The following is an 18,737-nucleotide window of genomic DNA, read 5'->3' on the forward strand; positions in this document are numbered from 1 at the left end:
GAAAAGGTATCCATCATTTTGACCCCTCATACATTCCTGTATTCTGACACATTCTGGTTCTCCATAAAGAAAAGAAAGTCATTAGGCCCAAACATACTAACAGATAACACCAAAGCAAATGTATGGAGGTAGACCAGGGGTGGGCAAAATGCGGCCTGCAGGCCGGATGTGGCCCGCCAGGCCATTCTATTTGGCTTGCAGGACGCCTAGAAAAATTTGGAAAATTAATATTCATTTGTCCCTGGCTGCCTGTCATGCAGCCCTCGATGGCTTTCCAAAACTCATGAGCGGCCACCTGAAATAACTGCCTGCCCCTGAGGTAGACTCTTCAAGACAGGGGCGTGGGGGGAAAGAGGAAAGGGGAAATCATCCAGACCTCTCCACTGAATTTATCACTTGTCTTCACCCAGAGCTCATGTCTTATTCCATAGGAAACACCAGCTCTAAGACAACATCTTTAAAATTTAGAAGAATTTATGTAAAGTAAAATGCTACCCAGTTCCACGCTAAACATACTAAAGCTTAACTTTACTCTTAATGCTACAATACTTATACTGTTCTTGGACAGCAACTACATTTTCAAATCACTTACTATAGCAGCTTTCACAGGCTCGTCCTGCTCCCGTGTTCTGTGCCTGCACTCCCGTACCATTTACCACTCCTGGCTTGACATTATTTACATTGATCTGGTTGGGGTTTGGCTTGTTACTTAAATACACAAAGCAAATACAGGTAAAAAGAAGTTAATTGATTGTTACATACTATTGTCTTGACCCTGAAGACCTAGATAATTTATAATTTTATTATCCCTCCTCCCTTCCCCCCTCCAAAAAGTTACTTACCAGTAAAGCCAAGTTGCCCAAATACACTTTCTCTGCAGATTATGTATTAGTTGCACATCATTTCCCAGACCCATTTAAAAGCAGTTAATCACCGAGAACACATGTACACTTCAAAATCTGATCCAAACATTCTAACCTAGGTGACAAAAGGCCCAGGGCTACAGCTATCCCTCAGTGCCTCTCAGCTTAAGCAAAACGCTACTTAAGCTGCCAAAGGAGAGATGGAACAGGGAGAGAGGTCAAACCCACAGGATAACATAATTCATAGAATTATAAAGGAAATTCCTTTCTTCCTTCCTTAAAAAAACAAAACCAAAGTAAAACAAAACATTTCTCTTACAACTCCCCTCTGCAGGACACAGCCTCTATCTCTGGCACCCTCTGGATACTCCTGAGAACCACAACATTCAGCAAAGACCTAAGGTCTGCCCTCCCTGGAACAAGCACCTACTGTAGCTCCAATACTAAAGAACTGTGCCAAGTGAAAGTTGAAGACTGAACTCTTAGATAACCCAAATGGACTTGTGCCAACAACCATCTGATTTCAATGCATTTGCTGTGCAACTTCCTATGCAAGATGTGAAGGGAAACATTAAGTCATGCAATCAACAGGGATTTAAGCATGCATTTTAAAGCACTACAGGTCCAAATAGAAAATCAGATTTATTTTGCAGATCTTAATAAATATAGTTTACAAGGAAGGTAGAAGACTGCCACCCAATTTTTTCAAAGCATTTAACATCAATTTTCCTTTCATTCAAAAACCTGCATACAAAAAGAAAGTTAAATAAAACTTGGTACATACAACAGAAGAATCCTGACCTCATTCCACTGGATGTGAAGTTCAGTACGGAACAAGGGAGGCTGATAGACAGCAAAGGACTGGGAGACATTCAAGGGAACTGAAAGGTGGCAAATCCAAGACTAATGAAAAAACACGCTACCATGTAATACATAACTGTGAAATTCACAACCATAGGATTCTGCAAAAGGCAAAAGCTTAGCAAAACTGATTTGGGCATTTCTAAAGAAAACCTGAAAATTCACTCCAGTTATAATAGATAACAAGACTCCAGGAAGAGATACCTTCACTTCTTAAACCAATATCTACTTAAGAGGAACAAAAGATGTCCTTGGGAGTAGACTGTCCTCTAACTTTCTACTGTTGTACATTTTGCTCCTTTGAAGAACCTGGAATTGTCTAGAGTCAGGGACAATCTACTTAAGGAACTCTTGGAGGGGCAGGATGTGTATAAATTAAACAGGTCTGGATGCTCTTCATCCAAAGGTACTAAGGGAACTGGGAGGGATCATAGCGGGGCCCCTGGCACAGCTCTATGAGAGCTCGTGGTGCTCTGGCCAGGTCCCAGAGGACTGGAAAAGGGCAATGTGGTCCCCATTTACAAGAAGGGGAGAAAGGAGGACCCAGGTTACTATAGGCCAGTTAGTCTCACCTTGGTCCTTGGAAAGATCTTTGAGAAAATGATCAAGAAACACATCTGCGGGAGCCCAGCATGGGAGGTAATGCTCAGGGCCAACCAACACAGGTTCATTGAGGGCAGATCCTTGTCCAACTAACCTTGTGTCCTATTATGACCAGGTCACAAAGTCCTTGGATGCAGGCGATGAGGTAGATGTCATCTACCTGGAGTCCAAGAAGGCCTTTGACACTGTTTCTCACCCCATTCTCATAAAAAAAAAAAAGAGGCAACTGCAGCACTGATGCCCACAGTCAGATGGGTGGCAAACTGCCTCAATGGTCACACCCTGAGAATGGCGGTGGATGGGTCATTTTCAGGCTGGAGGGATGTGGGCAGTAGAGTTCCCCAGGGCTCAGTCTTTGGGCCTGTGCTATTCCATATCTTTATCAGCGACTTGGAGGCAGGTGTGGAAAGCATGCTGTCCAAAGTCACTGATGACACAAAGATGTGGGAGAAGTGGGCACGTTGGAGGGGAGGGACAGAATCCAACTAGATCTAGACAGGTTACAGAGGTGGGCAGATGAGAATAGGATGGAATTCAACGCAGGGAAGTGCAAGGTGCTGCATCGAGGGAAAAGAAACCAGGAACACACCTATAGGCTGGGGAACTCCCTTCTCAACAACACAGGATGGACATGAGCCACCAGTGCAAGGAAGTGGTCAGCAAGGCTAACCGTACCTTGTTGTACATATACAGATGCATCACAAGCAGGTCCAGGGAAGTGATCCTTCCACTCTATGCAGTGCTGGTCAGGCTGTAGTTGGAGTACCAGGTGCCGCACTTCAAGAGGGATGTGGCTAACCTTGAGAGGGTCCAGAGGAGGGCCACTCGCATGGTCAGGGGGCAGCAGGCCAGGCCCTACGAAGATGGACTAAAGGGCCTGAATCTATTCAGCCTCCACAAGAGAAGGCTGAGCGGGGATCTGGTGGCTGTCTATAAACTCACCGGGGGGACCAGCGGAAAATAGGTGAGGCTCTGTTCCCCTGGGCACCACCTGGGATAACAAGGAATAACGGCCACAAATTGACTGAGAGCAGGTTCAGGCTTGATATCAGGAGGCATTACTTTACAGGTAGGGCTTCCAGGATCTGGAATGGGCTCCTAAGGGAGGTGGTGCTCTCCCCTACCTTAGGGGTCTTCAAGGAGGTGATCAGATAGATATCTTGCTGGGGTATTACGATCCCAGCACTCGTTCCTGCCCAGGGCAGGGGGTCGGGCTTGATGATCTGTTCAAGACCCTTCTGACCCTAGAAACTATGACTTGCTGAACTAAACAGACTCTGGATTAGACACTATGTGGCAATTTCTATGCTTCTGAGAAATCATAATGCTCTTCCCAGTTGCTCAGGTTCTTTCTTATGTCCACCTGTTGTTCTTCACATCTAGAAATCAAATTAAAACTCCTTGTTTTTCATGTTAAGGTCCTACTTTGTTCTGCTTCACCTATATCTCTGGCCAGGTTCTCCTTAGCTGATTCTTGCCTTATCTGTTCTTCCAACAAATGTGACCTTGACCATATTTCCATCTCCTCACTCCTCAGGCATCACTCAACTTTCATGCATGCAACCCCTTATCCTCACTATGTCCTCCCAAACTAGTCTACCAATTTACCTGTAATCACCACATTTGAGTCCTGCCCAGAAAGAAGCCAAAGTGAGAAAATGTAACCAGGCAATTTAAAATTCACAGAATCAAAATATAAATGCATTTATGTCTTATGAGGAACTACATGATTTTTCTTTCATTCCCTTCCTTTACTTGCCAGTTTGTAACCCTGACTTGCAACACCACAGCAGGTGAATATTTTATTCATCTCTGTGCATGTTTCTCCAGTGTACAAAACAGCCAAGCACAATTCTAGGTCCTTTAAAAACATTGGTCTGTGTGTCTTCTAATGATCTCTAGCAAATTCAAGTTGTTCCACATTAAGAAGTTTTTGTTGCATTATTTTTCTTTTAAAATGGCATGGAATTCCATTCAAAATATCCATATTAAGAGAAGGCTGTAATAGGCATGGTTAAAGTGCCTTAAGCATTACAACCTGGCACGTTTCAGTACTTTCAGACTTTTGAGTATTTCACCTTGCAAACTTAATGCATTTTTTGTACATAAAAATAATCAGCTAGGAAAAAAAGTTCTCTCTTTATTGCCTTCAATTCTAGAAAGACGGAAACTTTCTTCCCACAATGACTTTACGTGGGAGACCTCTTCAAAAGATGGATAGAGAAGGAAGCTGTGAATACTACAGATCTAGGAGTTCTGAGAACACATCAGTACGTTGTAATTTCATCCCATGTCAGAAAGATGGAGAGACAGTCATCATGGAAAGCACAACCTGATGATAGCATGGTTTTTACAGCTCCCCATCACCTTGGCTGATGAGAGGCAGCGTCGGGGACAGAAAAGCAGTGTCTGCTCAAACACACTATTACTGCATATAATTTGACTTTCTAGTTTTATTTCTATAGTAAGACAGATATTCCAAGAAGAATCCTGTAAAAGAATGGGAGTCATTTCCTCAAATGTAAAAGGCTGCCATCCTATTTGAAGGACACACAATTGTGGGGAAGCAAAGACCTAGCAGCACTTCATTTCCTTAAAGTGTCATTTTAATATACAGAATCAAATCACCTCACTTCAAAGAGATTTATACGTAAATACCTTTTCGAACTTCCCTCTGCGAAGACAGCCAAAAGAAAGTGATCTGCATTCTATCACTTGTAAATAGTCACTTCTGGCCTTATAAACAATGACCTAGTCTGTTTCAGTGGGCTGGGGTGACAGAGTGGTTAAAAGCATCTTGCTGCAGTTCCAGAGATACATGTTAAAGCCCCGCTCTGGACTAATGCCAAGGGCTGTCCTCAGTGAACCCAGCTGCTTATTCAGGCTGGGGAGTCCAAGGCAACTGGACATGGCAGGTGCTATAAATCACTCCACTATGTTCTTGTTAGCTCTAGAAACAAACGAACCCCAGCTGGAACGATGACCCAAACCCCACTTAATAAATGCAATCCACAGAATTTCTTGCATAAGTCCAGAATTCTTGGTTGAGTTGTATCATCTTTAGAAAGGACAATGTTGGATTTAAATGTTTCAAATGGTACAGAATTCATCTCATCCACAAATAAGATGTTCAATGGTTATTTACCCTAACTGCTTGGAGAAAAAGAAAGCTGCACTTTATTTCTAGCCTGGATTTATTTAGTTTGCACTTCCAACCACTGGGTCCTATTCCACTGTGGTTGGCTAGATCAAAGAGCTCTCTGTTTCCCTCTTTATGTAGTATTTCCAGGCTATAAACCTAGTCACTTCAAACATTTCTTGGAAAAGCTAAATAGATCATTCTTTAATATCACTGTAATGCAGATTTTCCAGACAAAAACCATTCTTGCATCTTTTCTCTGAAAACTTTGAAATCTGTCAACATCTTTTTTATAGTGGTCTCACTAATGATTTACACAGGTCCTACCACCTCCCAACTGCTACTTGATAGTCCCCCGGATTTATACATCTGAACTGTATTAACCTTCTAGCCACTGCACCACACTGGGAGTTCATTATCACCATCATGACCTTTACCCAAATCTATTTCAGAGGAATCGCTGTCAAGAATACAGTTCCCTTCCTTATAAGCAATGTCTACATTATTTGTTCAAGATGTAGGAATTTCTCCTCATACAGTGATGCAGCAAGGTATTATAGAAGTGTGAAGACCTAATTTGATCAGTAAAACTTTCATTATAGGTGAGAATGCAAGAAGAGCGATTTCACTGAGACACTCAGAACATTGCTGCATTTGCAGGTTTTCCATTACAAATGCTGGTCTTATTCAAAAACTGGTAATTTGAGACAAAAAAAAACAGAGCCCCAATGAATATTCCCTTTATAAAAACAGAAGCACAAATTTTTCCTTAGGATACTAGGAGTAGATGCTATGATCAAACAGGATAGATAGCCATATTTCTATTGTTTCTGAACCCAAAAATATAGAGGGCCTCTTCTCCCTCTGCCTTTAAAAGTGATCAAGCTAGAAAAAAGGATCCTTAAAAAAGCTTGGCGCCATCTTTAAGAATACATCACCTAGAGGGGTCATCTAGTCCAGTCCCCTGCTTAAGGCAGGATCATCCCCGACTAAACCAAGACAGCCAAGTGTCTGTCTATTCCACAATTTCTCTAGGTAGCCTGTTCTAGTGCTTGACCACCATTACAAAGTCAGAAAGTTCCTCCTACCCAGTTACTCTCACTTGAAACAATTGTACAAGAAACAAAAACGAATCTGTGTCCTCTGAAGTCTCAGAAGGTTGACACAAAAGACAGTGTCCCCAGGCTGTATTTGCCTAAAGGCATAAACTTTGTAACAAGGTGCCTTCAAATTGCCTCATGTAGACAGAGACATCCTGAAATATTAGTCAACTATTTTTCCCCAGAGGTGAATCAGTACCAGTGGATGCACTTAAAAACAGAGAGTTGAGGATCTACCTCAAATGTCAATACATGAGGATTAAATCAAGTGAGCTTTTAAGGACTGCTGTACTTGACAGTCCAAAGGCCTAGAAACAGGTTGTAAACAAAACCTTCGTGTGGACCGTTCCAAGACACTTGCTTATACAGAGGAACTAAACCTCTTTACAAGTATAAAACATTTTGGTAAGGTCAGTAATTTCTTCCCAAAGACATCATAATAAAAATGAACTAAAAAATACTTCTGCCAATGCATTACCTGGCATTCCTATTGTTCAAATATAAAATGAAGTAGCTAAAATTTCCCCAACCTATTATAGCCACTGGTGTATCCTATTACACTTAGTTCATAATACAAAATTAAAATGGAAGCAGGAACTGGTGTCTTGCTTTCTCTTTTCTGGAGACCAAATACATTTTACTGATTACAGAAAAAAAATGGCTGCAGTCACCCAGGTACCTCCAGCACATGCTCTGGTCCCACCAAGAGGAATAAAGAATTTGGAGCAATATCTTGATAAAAAGCAGCACTTCTAAATTTAATTCATGTGCAACTTTGTCAAGCCCATGACTTGTGCATTTGAAAACATGCATCTAAGTAAAGCTACTTTGTGTCCACTTTTGAAAACATCTAATGAGCGCTAAAATTTCTCAGACATTGAAAAGATAAATTCTTCACTAATATTAGAAAGAGTGGTGTCCTAAGTAGCGCAGCTGCAAAAGAGAGGGACAGAATATAATTACGCATGGAAAATTCCCTGGTTTCTACCAGATCTTTAAATAGTTCTCTAAAAAAAATTAAATGAGTCAATAAAGGTTTTATTTCAAACCATGCAATAGGCTCCCTTGTTTATGACCACAACCCAGTTTTTTAGATTATGCCTTCATTCTCCTCTTCAGCAAAAAAGAATACTCTCCTGCTTCACAAGTGTCTTGCAAGACATTGTGTCTTGTATCTGTGAAAATGCTTTGAGATTCTCAAATGAAAGACATTAAGAGTACACACTATTTATTTTAAGATCATACTTTTCAAAAGTGGACTGGCTAAAATACAAAAATATACCTTTACGTGTTAGTTTTTTTAAAAAAGACAAGGAAAAAGTATTGCTGGTATAACAACTTATTATTTCTGATATAATCACTTCTTTGCATGCAATTTTAGGTCATGCTCTAATGTGACAGGCTCACGTCAAATCAGTAGATTTACCATCAGACAGCATCCACTTTACAAATTGGATTCTTCTTCCATTGTTTGTCAATTTTCCAAACAATTATGAAAGCAATTCCATTGAACTTAAGATTTTGGATAAATAGGCACAAGGTATGGGTGAAACGTCTCTCCAAGTTTTTACTGGCTAATGAGTTCAGGCACCTGATGAGCTCAACAATACATCACACAGCGATTTTACAGTAAAAATTCTGGAGCAAATTTTTGTATATACTGAACTGTATGACCTCAATCCCTATGGCAAAAAAGTCCAAGTATGGGAAATAGGGAACAGTTAAACAGCAAGCACAAGACTGAGAAATATTTCATTATGTGACTGGAGCAATGGAGATAGGAAATCAGCATTTCTTTGTAACATTTATACCTAAAGTCCATCAACACTGTAGATCCGTATGCAACCTGATGCTCACTGCCACATAAACAGTAATAGCTTCCATGAAGAAGGTTACCGCTAAATAACAAGATTACAAAAAAACCTGCTTTTGACTTCATCTTGAGTACTACATTCTGTTTTGGATGGTTTGCTATCTGAGAAATATTGACCCATTTTAAGGAATTCAAGAGAGAAAAAAGAATCATCAGAAGCTTAGGGACTGAGTTGAGTTACATATGTAAATCTTGGCTTTGCTATGACTAATAGGACACATAGTAAGAGTTCATAAATATTTGAAGGGTGTTAACATAAAAGGAAGGAGAGGAATTATTTAGGGTAGTACCCCAGGGACTATCCCTAGTAGTTAAGGGAAAAAAATCAAGTTCTATATGAAAAAAACCTGCCTGACATCACGTTATATTATAGTGCAGAAGAGAGACTAAAAGGAAGAAGCAGATGTTTCACAGCACTGAACTGTAAGAATTAGAACAGACAAAGTGCAAGGAAATGTATTATGGCAAACAATCCTCTATAAGTTAACATTAATTAAAACCAATCTATTATTATTCATCAGCTATTAGCTAGTCTTTTTTGTTGATTATACTCCTAATTCATATCAAAGTCATGAATCCATGTTCCATAGATAAAAATACCAACTCAGAAAGATTCTGCATTTTTTTAAAGGCCCAAATTTTTAGGTTCTAGTAATGGCCCTGCATAGTAGTGTTATGGCAGGGGCAGAGAAAGCAAGGAGCCACCTCAAACTACATTGCAGCCATAATTTGGGAAGCCCAAGACAGTAGGCACCATTTGAAGCACTCAGAACCCCAGAGTGTTGCCTTACTGTGTACACAGTTTAACTACATGCTCTTAGCCAGCCTTACCCAAAGTACAAGAGGGCATTCTCCTTTCTTTCACACACTCCTAAGTATTATCATTTTGCCAATGCAGTTAGTAAGAAAACACAACTCATAAATGATATCCTTGCCTTTATAAATGTCTATGTGCCTACAAACCACTGAACAACAGTCTGTAAGGAATAGCAATAGGGCATTTTCTGATCTAAGATGGGACCATTTTTCCCCACTTGATCCATATTAGACACCAGGGTTCTTAGCTATAGATAACAGATGACAAATATATGCTCAAGTCCAAATGAACACTAACTCATTCTAAAAGACTGGAATAATCTTCTTACTCATATTTATCTTAATTGTTAACCCTTCTGTCATGCATGTTCTACTACGGCTGCTCTATTTTATTTTTACAAAGAAAAACTCTGCATCATACTTCCAGACAACAGAGAGTGACAATATACAGCCCCATTGCAATAAGTTAGGAAACACACCAACAAGAAGTGATACTTACTAGTTGGGTATATACACTTGTTTTAGCTTGCTTTCTGCTTCTGCTGCTTTCAATCGTTTCTTAAAAGAGAGAAACAAAGAAAGAAAAAAAAGTCAGAGTAAAAACAGAACAGCAGATGAATGTTTGCATCTACAGTACCTGAAAGTCAGATGATTCAACTCTGAACAATTACAGCTGATACTAATGGAAAGAAATGAAATTCATTCATGTCTTGGCATTTAGTGGCTATAGCACTCCCTTCTAAAAAGGAAACGTCCACTGAAATCCAAAGAATTTTCATTGAGTTAGCAATACCATCTCCCATGATGTCAACTAGATTCTACAATGGCAGTCAAATAATTTCTCCTATGGGCAAGTTTTTAATCCATGCCCCTTTTATTCAACTGCAATTTATGCATCAATTGCTCCTGACCAGTTTCTTCCTAAGATAAACATATTCTTCTGCACTTATTCTCTTTGTTAGCATGTACCATTTCAGATATATGCTAGCTGGACGCATCTTATTTACTTACTCTTCTGATCAAATGAACCAATTAAATTTGTTTAAGTTAGATAAATACATTATATATGCTTCCAATAAAGGAAAAGAACCCTAGGTTATTTTTCTCTCTTGCATATACTGTCAAAAGCTTCCCCCAACCAAATTTCTATAGTACAGATGTTTAATCCCACTGCCTAACATGCCAAGAATCCCCATTTTAAATCATGCAAATAAGAAAAAGAAAGCAACACTAGGAGGTTTTTATTTGCTTTTTGTTGGTTTTAGGATTTTTGCTTATTTGTTCTTTTAATTCAAAAGGACCAGGTACAATGAAAATAGGAACTGAATTCCCTTGTGCTGGTATTCACTACATAGTAGTTCGCCATTTGGAGCTAAATATCAACTAAAGGTAGTTTTAAATGTTTACACTTTTACTCCTTTCTAAAGTCCATGATCACAAGATATAAATCCTTTTGAATTAAAAGGGAAGAAAAAGAAAGATACTGTGTTCCAAAAGATAGGAGGCTACTAACAGATGCATAGGGAAGTAGGGCTGGAAGGGACCTCAGTAAGTCATCTAGTCCAAGCCCTATCGCAAAGCAAGTCCTCTGTGTCTATACCATCCTATACCAGTGTTCCTTTAAACCTACTCTTAATTGCATTAAAGAATCCTCTTGCACAATTACCAGGGACAACAGTGGAAGTATCAAACACAGCGTCAGAGATAAAGCAGGATGAAGGTACTGTCAATGTCCTGCCACTGCAGGGATAGGAAGTAGTTTGTTAAAATATGCTTGACAGATCCAAGGAAGAAAACAACAATAGGTGGCATTGCCTCAAGAAAATATTAAAAAGAAATGCATAACAGGGGTAGCCTTTCAAAACAGAGTGCTGAGGAAGCCTACCAAATTGTCTTTTCATTTTGGCCTACACTGAAGAAACCTTGTTTTGCTGGAGGGTTCCACTAATCTGGATAGAAGGATCGTAATTCCTTCCCATTAACAGAAAAGGCAGAAAATCCTTCAATCATATTTGACACTGTCAAGTTTTGGGTTTTTTCTGGTTTTCCTTTGTTCTATATCACATCTTTAATTTTTAGCCAGTTAATAAGTTTTCAGTTAACCATGTAATCGAAAACACAGTACTTATTAAAATAACGGAGAACATTCTAAAGATGAAGTTATCCTTTATATCATACAAACTAAACAGAAGAAAGACATTGTGTACCGGTGCTGTGAAAGAGACAAAACTATCAGTTGTCACAGGCTGTACAAACACACTAAGAAAACCACCTCCAAAAGAGGAAAGACCTTGCCAACGGTCCCAAAACAGGGCAACAAAGTACGATTTGGAATTCCGAGGAAGGAAAAAGGACGTATAAAAATGTTATTGTTTCAAAAAAATGCCATGATAGATATAATCCAGCAACAAAGGTCAACAGAAGCCTGTGGAAACTGCATCTAGGACTCCAACTAGAGAAGTTCAGCAGAAAGTAATGCACTATTCTTAACATTTACACTGAACTGTCCAAAATGGACAATGCAACGACAAAAAGGCACTGCTATTCTATAAAATACTACATGTATTTTGACAAGGCTCTCCTGTTACAGTCATACAAGTTATCATTTTTTTCTGTAATATGGCTAGTCAAACACTTAATATTAGCTCTGAGTTAATTATCTAATATCTCTAAATTGGGGCAAACAGTGCCTTCCCACCTTGGTACAATGTTCTGAGATTCACAGAAATGAAATGTAACATGACAGCTGTCCTGTCTGCATATGTAGACAGCCCCGTGGTTCTCAACCTTTTTAGGCTCAGAGCACCTTTCCAAAAACATTAACTCTTACTTTCATTTGTTTTTTGACCGCAGAAAAAATAAATAGGGTAATTCTTCTCTTCCAAAAAAATTCAGAAATACTGTACCACAACAGGTCAGAATGGGTGGGTGTTTTTACACATGCACCAGGAGTGCAGGAGGGGGCACTTTAGCGCGCTGTGAGCCGCTCTAATTAAAATGCCCAGAGCTTCTCATGTGTCAGTGTCTTCACACTTCAAAATGGCAGTGGAGGCACTTTATCTAAAATTCAAACAAGCTTTATTACAGTGCTCCCACCACCATTTTGAAGTGCAGGGACACTAATACATGAGATGCAGAACTTGGCTGGAGTGTGGTAATTAACATGCTCCAGCCCAGCAGACTCAATTAATCAAGTCTGCTCCAATGTATTGTAATTACAGCACATCACAGCAGCCTCTCAGAACATGTACAGGCACCCAATGTTTCTGATCTAATTTGAATTCCTATTATTTCAACTCAATGGGTTTATCTTGTGAATCACGTAAGCGTGAAAAAGTACACAGGACAGCATCACCTGCTGCAGCAGCTATTTTTCTATGCCCATCTTTGGATATCACAGCACCCTGGTCAAGAATCCCTGTTCTAGACTCAAACTACAGCATGTATAGAACTTAATTTATTCATACAGGCAACATGTAATGTGGTGTAACCCTATATAGTTTGTTTCACTATACTGTTAATTGTACAATTATGCTACCGCTTTCCTAGCCAAACTTTTTAAAAAACCTTTGTTATCATTTGTAATAAAGGCATAAATAAAAATGAAATGCTAATGAATTTTTAAGCCATTCTAGTGTAAACTGTGCTGGAACAGAAAGAAAACAAGTTTAAGGGCCAGTAGGGACTACTTTAGTTAGAAAGCCCTAGCCGATGAATGGTAAAAGTTAGGTACATACTAGAGATAAGGAAGTCTTGTTTTCAGTTCAAAACAACTTTTTAAAATCTTAAATCTTTAATTAACACCTTCCAAGATCCAATGAAGTAGAAGAGGTTTGGATTGATTTACAGAAGAAAACATTTTCCAAACTGTTCAGAATTTGCCTAAAAAATTTCCCCAAAACGTTAAAGCCTTAGACAGACTTTGGGGGTAAAAAGGAAAATACAATTCTAATAAGTTACCATTGTACTTTGTAATGCCAGGAGAAGAGAAGGTAGTTCGAGTAAAATAAAAAGTTACTTTGTACTTTTTATACTCCTTTCTCTTTTATTAAAATGCCAAATTAATACCATGCATATGAGGCCATTTGTGCTGTTTATTACTATTAATAGTTACACTTATTGAATTACTTAATAAATAAATTTGGGATAAAGTGGCCATTCATTAGTAATTGATTAATACCTGCCACAATAGAAGGTTCCACTGAAATAACCCAATACACAAATATCAATTTGGATCACACCACAGCTGGTAAGGAGAAAAAACTTAATCCTTATTGGTTTAATATTTTCATTTGGTGGGCTATCAGTTGCCTAATTAATCAGTTATCAATTGATATTTATCAAGTAAATGTCATTAAGAGTATTGTATAGCTGGGCAAACAGAGAACTGGGAATGATATAGGCCCTCTTAACACAGTACTGTAATCAAGTGGGGAAGGCAATATTTCCCAGATATGGGGGCTGAGTCGCTCTTTACTTGCACAGCCTTAAGTAATCACAATCCCAAATTAAACCAGTAATCCAATCTCTGACAACAGCTATTACCTTGTGAAAGTTCGCAAAAGGTGCAAGAAAGCCAGTAACATGCAAATCACCAAATCGTTTGTCCATCAGAAAGGTGTCTCCCCAGCATCTGCCAGTTAATAATTGGTTTATGCCCTGAAGCATGAGGGTTTATATGCGTTAAAATTTTAATGCTATCTAACGTAACTGTAAATGTTCTCATCCATATAAATATCTAATCTTACTTAATCCTATTAAGCTCTTGGCTTGAATCATATTTTTGTCTCAGTGAGTTCTACTGGATCATTTGTACATTGTAGAAACAAAGTATTTCCTTTTGTCTTTCCTCCCAAATTAGTAAAACTGGGATATTACCAATTAAGCTTTCTTACACAAGGGGGAGGGGGAGGGGGAAGGGGGGGTTGAAAGACAGAGATAGTTAGCTGCGTTAGTTTGAACTCAGTCAGAAGATAGGGTAGATATGTACCTTTATAGACTAACTAAATAAGATAGATTATATTAACCAGAGTTGCTATAGTTCTTGAAAAATTAAAAGTTTTGCATAAACAAAAACATCTGTCTTTTAAAAATCCATTCCTGGGTTTACTGACTTCCACAGGGCCTGGAGGATGGGAGAGTCTCAAAGATGTACAATATTACTGTTACTATGCTATTGGATAGCATATCTGATGGAAACATTTTCTGAAGGAGAAAAGCAATTTTAAAAATAAAATGAGAAATGGAATCCAAAAACAAACAAATAGTGGAAATTTTATTGTCAACTATGTAGAAGATACTTCAATAGAAGTTTGAAAGCATCTCAAAACCTTCTTCCTTTCATTTTCTAGGCTTATATGCTTTATTCCACCTTGTTTGATTTTACTAATCTTTCAAATGCTATAAAACTTAAGCTATTACTTCTAGGTGAAGGCTATTGAGTCCATGATGTATTTAAGAGTAGAGGTTTTTAAGTGGTCAACCTCAAAACAACATTTCTCTGCATAGTTACGTAGCATCCTGTGTGTCATCTGATTGCTGAAACTGCAACTATTTCATGACACTGAACATACAGAGTGCCACACTGGATCAGACCAATGGATTATCCCCTATTTGTTACCCACCCTGGCATCTGCCATCACTGGTTTAGAGATGCCAGAAGATATATCCCCAACTGTTCTTTTCAATTCCTATTAATGGATCTAGAATTCATGCATTTGCCTGGTCTCTTTTTGAACCTGGCTATAATGTGCCTCTACAACCTGCTGTGGTAATGAGTTCTATCGTATATAACATGTAAAGAGCTTTAGGGTGAAAGGCCCTATATAAGTGACAAATATTTCTTTTATAGTATGTTCTGGTTTTTTTGGGAGATGATATTTTGGGAAGACTTAACACAGAAGTCCCATAAAACCTTTTAAGCTTAATGACAGCAACTGGAAATAACTGTCGCTTAATCAGGATGTTATTAGCATAACTCAGGATTTAAGCAATCCCCTAAATCCTAACGCATAGATCCCATATAAATGTAGGCCCCTTCAACTTATCTACTTTTGTTTCTCTTTTTCTGCTCCCCATTCTTCAGTCCATGTAGACCTCCAAATAATCTCGCTCACCTCTGTCTCTCCCTCCCACTCCTCTTCCCAAATCTTGCTTTGCAGCCTCCTTCCCCTGTCACCTGCTTCCTGACCTTATGAGTCACACTTGCATGCTGCTCTCCCTTAAGCCCTAATCTTCTCAAGGTTACAGGCTGTGGGTGTGCATGTCAGGGAAAGGGCAAAAGATAAAAATAAGTGAGAAGTCTGCAATTCTCAAGATGCACAACAAAACTAACCCAAGCAGCCTCACATAATCTTTTACCCTTGCCATCCCTTTGCAATGCCCCAACTAATATTTGCAGTTAGTTTTACCTTAATTATATCATCTCTCATTGGAGACAACAAAACTCAATTATATTAACACATCCCACTTGACAACCTCAAGTCAAACCCAGGTTCATGGGGTTGTTGGGTTTTGTTTTGTTTTGTGGGGGGGGGGTTAACACACATACGCACAATTATTTCTGAGCTACTGGATCACTAGAACATTCTTCTTGTGCAACTTGCCTTGTTATAAGCAAGAGTACTTCAGGACATTGTACTGCATGTCTGCCTAGTGTCATGGATGCGTTCATCCTGCTTCAGAAGGATCACCCTCCCGGAGCTGAGAAATTACAGAACTCTAGTTCTTCTCTTACATTAAAATATAACAATGTTCCATACAAGCCCCTTTTTTTTAAAAAGAAGTTTTCAAATCACCAGTGAAGAGGTTGATAAGGTAACAAGTAGGAGTTACATCAATAGTCCTCTCTCCCCAACTATCTCCAATTCACAGATGTGCTCTCTAGTGAACAGACTTGGCCAGTCTATTTTAAGATGGCAATATTTCATTCGAGGGGACGCAAGGAACAGTAGACTGATGATGTTTCACTCAACCGCTTTCAGGACAATTCTGAAATGGTTTCTCCCATAAAAACAAATCTTGCAGCTACACAGACTAGTATCAAGAAGTTCAATACATATCACAGGGCCATTTACCCCAACATTAGAACACCAAGCAATGGCGGTCCAGAAAGGAAAAAAATCTCTTAAATTCAATTGTGGAGAATGAGAGCACTCCACTCCCAAAAGACTTACCCTGGGAGATCTGCTCCCTTTTTTTTTTTCCCTCAGATGTTTCAGTCTTTAGTTATGCTAGTGAACTTATAGTCTTACATACTAAAAGGTAGGTAGAATTAAGCCTGCAATATTTGAGAAAGAGAAACATTACTACAGACAGGAAACCACAAGAAACTAGTGGCATGCTAATCCTATACCACAAAAGAAACTGAAACAGCTTATCAAATTAAAGTATCCCAAGATAAACTGTGCCCACCTCAACCATATAATTCTAATCTCTTAAAGACAATGGGACCCTGTACTAACCCATTCCACCCACTGGTCCCTGTTCAACTTGAACTTTACTAAATTTTTCAAACACAAATTGTTCTATGCTCTGGGGCAGGTGTCAAATATCAGATCCAGGCTGGAGAGGTGGCTCATCTGATCTTCCGGTTCCTCTAGTTCCTGCACCTTCTCACAGCAGCACAAGCGGTGAATCCTAACTATGGAGGGGAAGTTGGGAGGAGGGGAGGAGCACCAACAGGATGGGGGGGAACCTCACTAAGTGAATAGCAATTTTAAAAAGCAATTGTTTCAAACACATTGAGCTACAAAGTTTTATGACCACACACAAGAATGACACTGCCCTAGATGTTTTAAAAAACCCCCTGATATTTATTACTAGCTGCCTGCAATATTTGAGAATTTGAGATGTGATAATTAGCTCAGTTCTGACTAAATTAACTCAATCCACAAGTTACCTCCAGAAGCCACAAGTACAACTCTAAATTCTATCCCAAATTCCTGCTTCCAGCTACACTGTTGAGCAGCATAGGAGAGGTGGGCTGATATATTCATGACTGTAAGGTACTCTTTATGTAGATGTGCCAAAATGATCATTAGAAATTGCTGCGTTTTAAACTGTTGCAAAAACAAAGAAGGTAACAAAGCCTTTCATGCAATTAATATTTTGGACTATCATGTCTACAGACCCAAAATGAAGAGGAAAAGGAACAGCAAAAGAAACAAGTCACTATTTCTTAACTAAAAGGCACTGAATGCAAAAAACAAGGGTTTTACAATTGCCCCAGTTTTTCCCCTTGCCCAATATCTCAGCAGCCCTGGACTGGATACAGCTCTTTAGAGCCAGTCAACACTAATCATGCTGGTTAGAGGTCATAATAGACGAACAATGCAAGAACCTCTTAATTTTCTGCTTCATATATCACCCCAGCTCCTTCCTTGCCCCACAAAGGAAAGACCTCGTAGATCAGGAGTGGGCAAAATGCGGCCTGGAGGCTGGATGCGGCCCACCATGCCATTCTGTCCAGCTCACAGGGCCCCTAAAAAATTTAGTAAATTAATATTCATCTGCCCTGGGCTGCCTGTCGCGAAGCCCTTGATGGCTTGCCAAAACTCAGTAAGTGCCCCTCTGCCCAAAATAACTGCCTGCCCTGTTGTAGATCCATGCGACTGTCTAGCCAGCAAGCCAAAAAGCCTGCTTTTAATACCTACAAACATATATATTTCAGAAATTTAGTAACAGCAGTTTAAAGTGTCTCAACTTTGAAAAATATTTAAATCTCTCATAGTCCTGTACACATCTGGAAAGATCAAAGCAACTGCAAGACAAGAAGAGCCTCCTTCCTTGGCTTCACCAGGAGGTCAGATGTTTGGTTCTGACCCTGATAATCTATACTTCAACCAGCCCAGTTTTCATGAGCCAAATAACTTCTCATAATGTTAGCCACCCTGAGCCCACTCCCAAGGAGTTGAATTTTCATTCCACAATCAAGAACTAACTAGCAAAAGAAGGAGACATGAAAGACTCCCCTACATGCAGCTGCTTTATTTGTAGCACAGGGAAAGCATCCTCTCCATTAACCTCTGAACAATGATAGCCACACACACACACACAGGAAGAGCAGAAGCCAATTACTGTGTCAACAGTACATACAGTTTAATGGAGAAAGAAAGGAAAGCCTGCTTCTTTTCAGTATTTTTCCACCCCACCACACTTCCTTTTTATGTCCCACATTTCTATTGCTTAATTCTCTCAAAAAAAAGAGAGAGTATGTCTTGTTTATAGTAAGGACAGTAACAAGGATGTCAATAATAACAACACTACATACAAAACACACATGCTCATTCATTAGTCTAATCTATCCACAATATCTCAATGCAACTAAAAGTGGAGTTCTACTCTGAAAATGAAAAAAAGTAAATGGCATGACGGGGAACTCTGTATTCATTTCACAACTTGGGCAAATACAAAATACATGTTTTAGATATCTAGGAACTGGCAGACTGTTCGTCAGGGGGAAGAAGGAAAATGGAGCTTTG

At 39.2% G+C, this 18,737-nt stretch overlaps 1 protein-coding gene across 4 annotated transcripts in view; it reads right to left on the bottom strand.

Moving 5' to 3' along the window:
- MTA1 (metastasis associated 1) overlaps nt 1–18,737 on the bottom strand; it is a 126,681-nt gene that overhangs the window by 41,891 nt on the left and 66,053 nt on the right. For all 4 annotated transcript variants that reach the window (XM_090050381.1, XM_090050382.1, XM_090050384.1 and 1 more), the window contains exons 11-12: nt 9,755–9,813; nt 593–708 (exon numbers count right to left, since the gene is read on the bottom strand). In XM_090050381.1, coding sequence (XP_089906507.1) covers nt 593–708; nt 9,755–9,813 — 175 coding nt within the window. The remainder of the gene's footprint in view (nt 1–592; nt 709–9,754; nt 9,814–18,737) is intronic.

This window comes from Crocodylus siamensis, chromosome 5 (assembly GCF_052110815.1).
Source record: "Crocodylus siamensis isolate JL-2025a chromosome 5, ASM5211081v1, whole genome shotgun sequence".
Lineage (NCBI taxonomy): Eukaryota > Metazoa > Chordata > Crocodylia > Crocodylidae > Crocodylus > Crocodylus siamensis.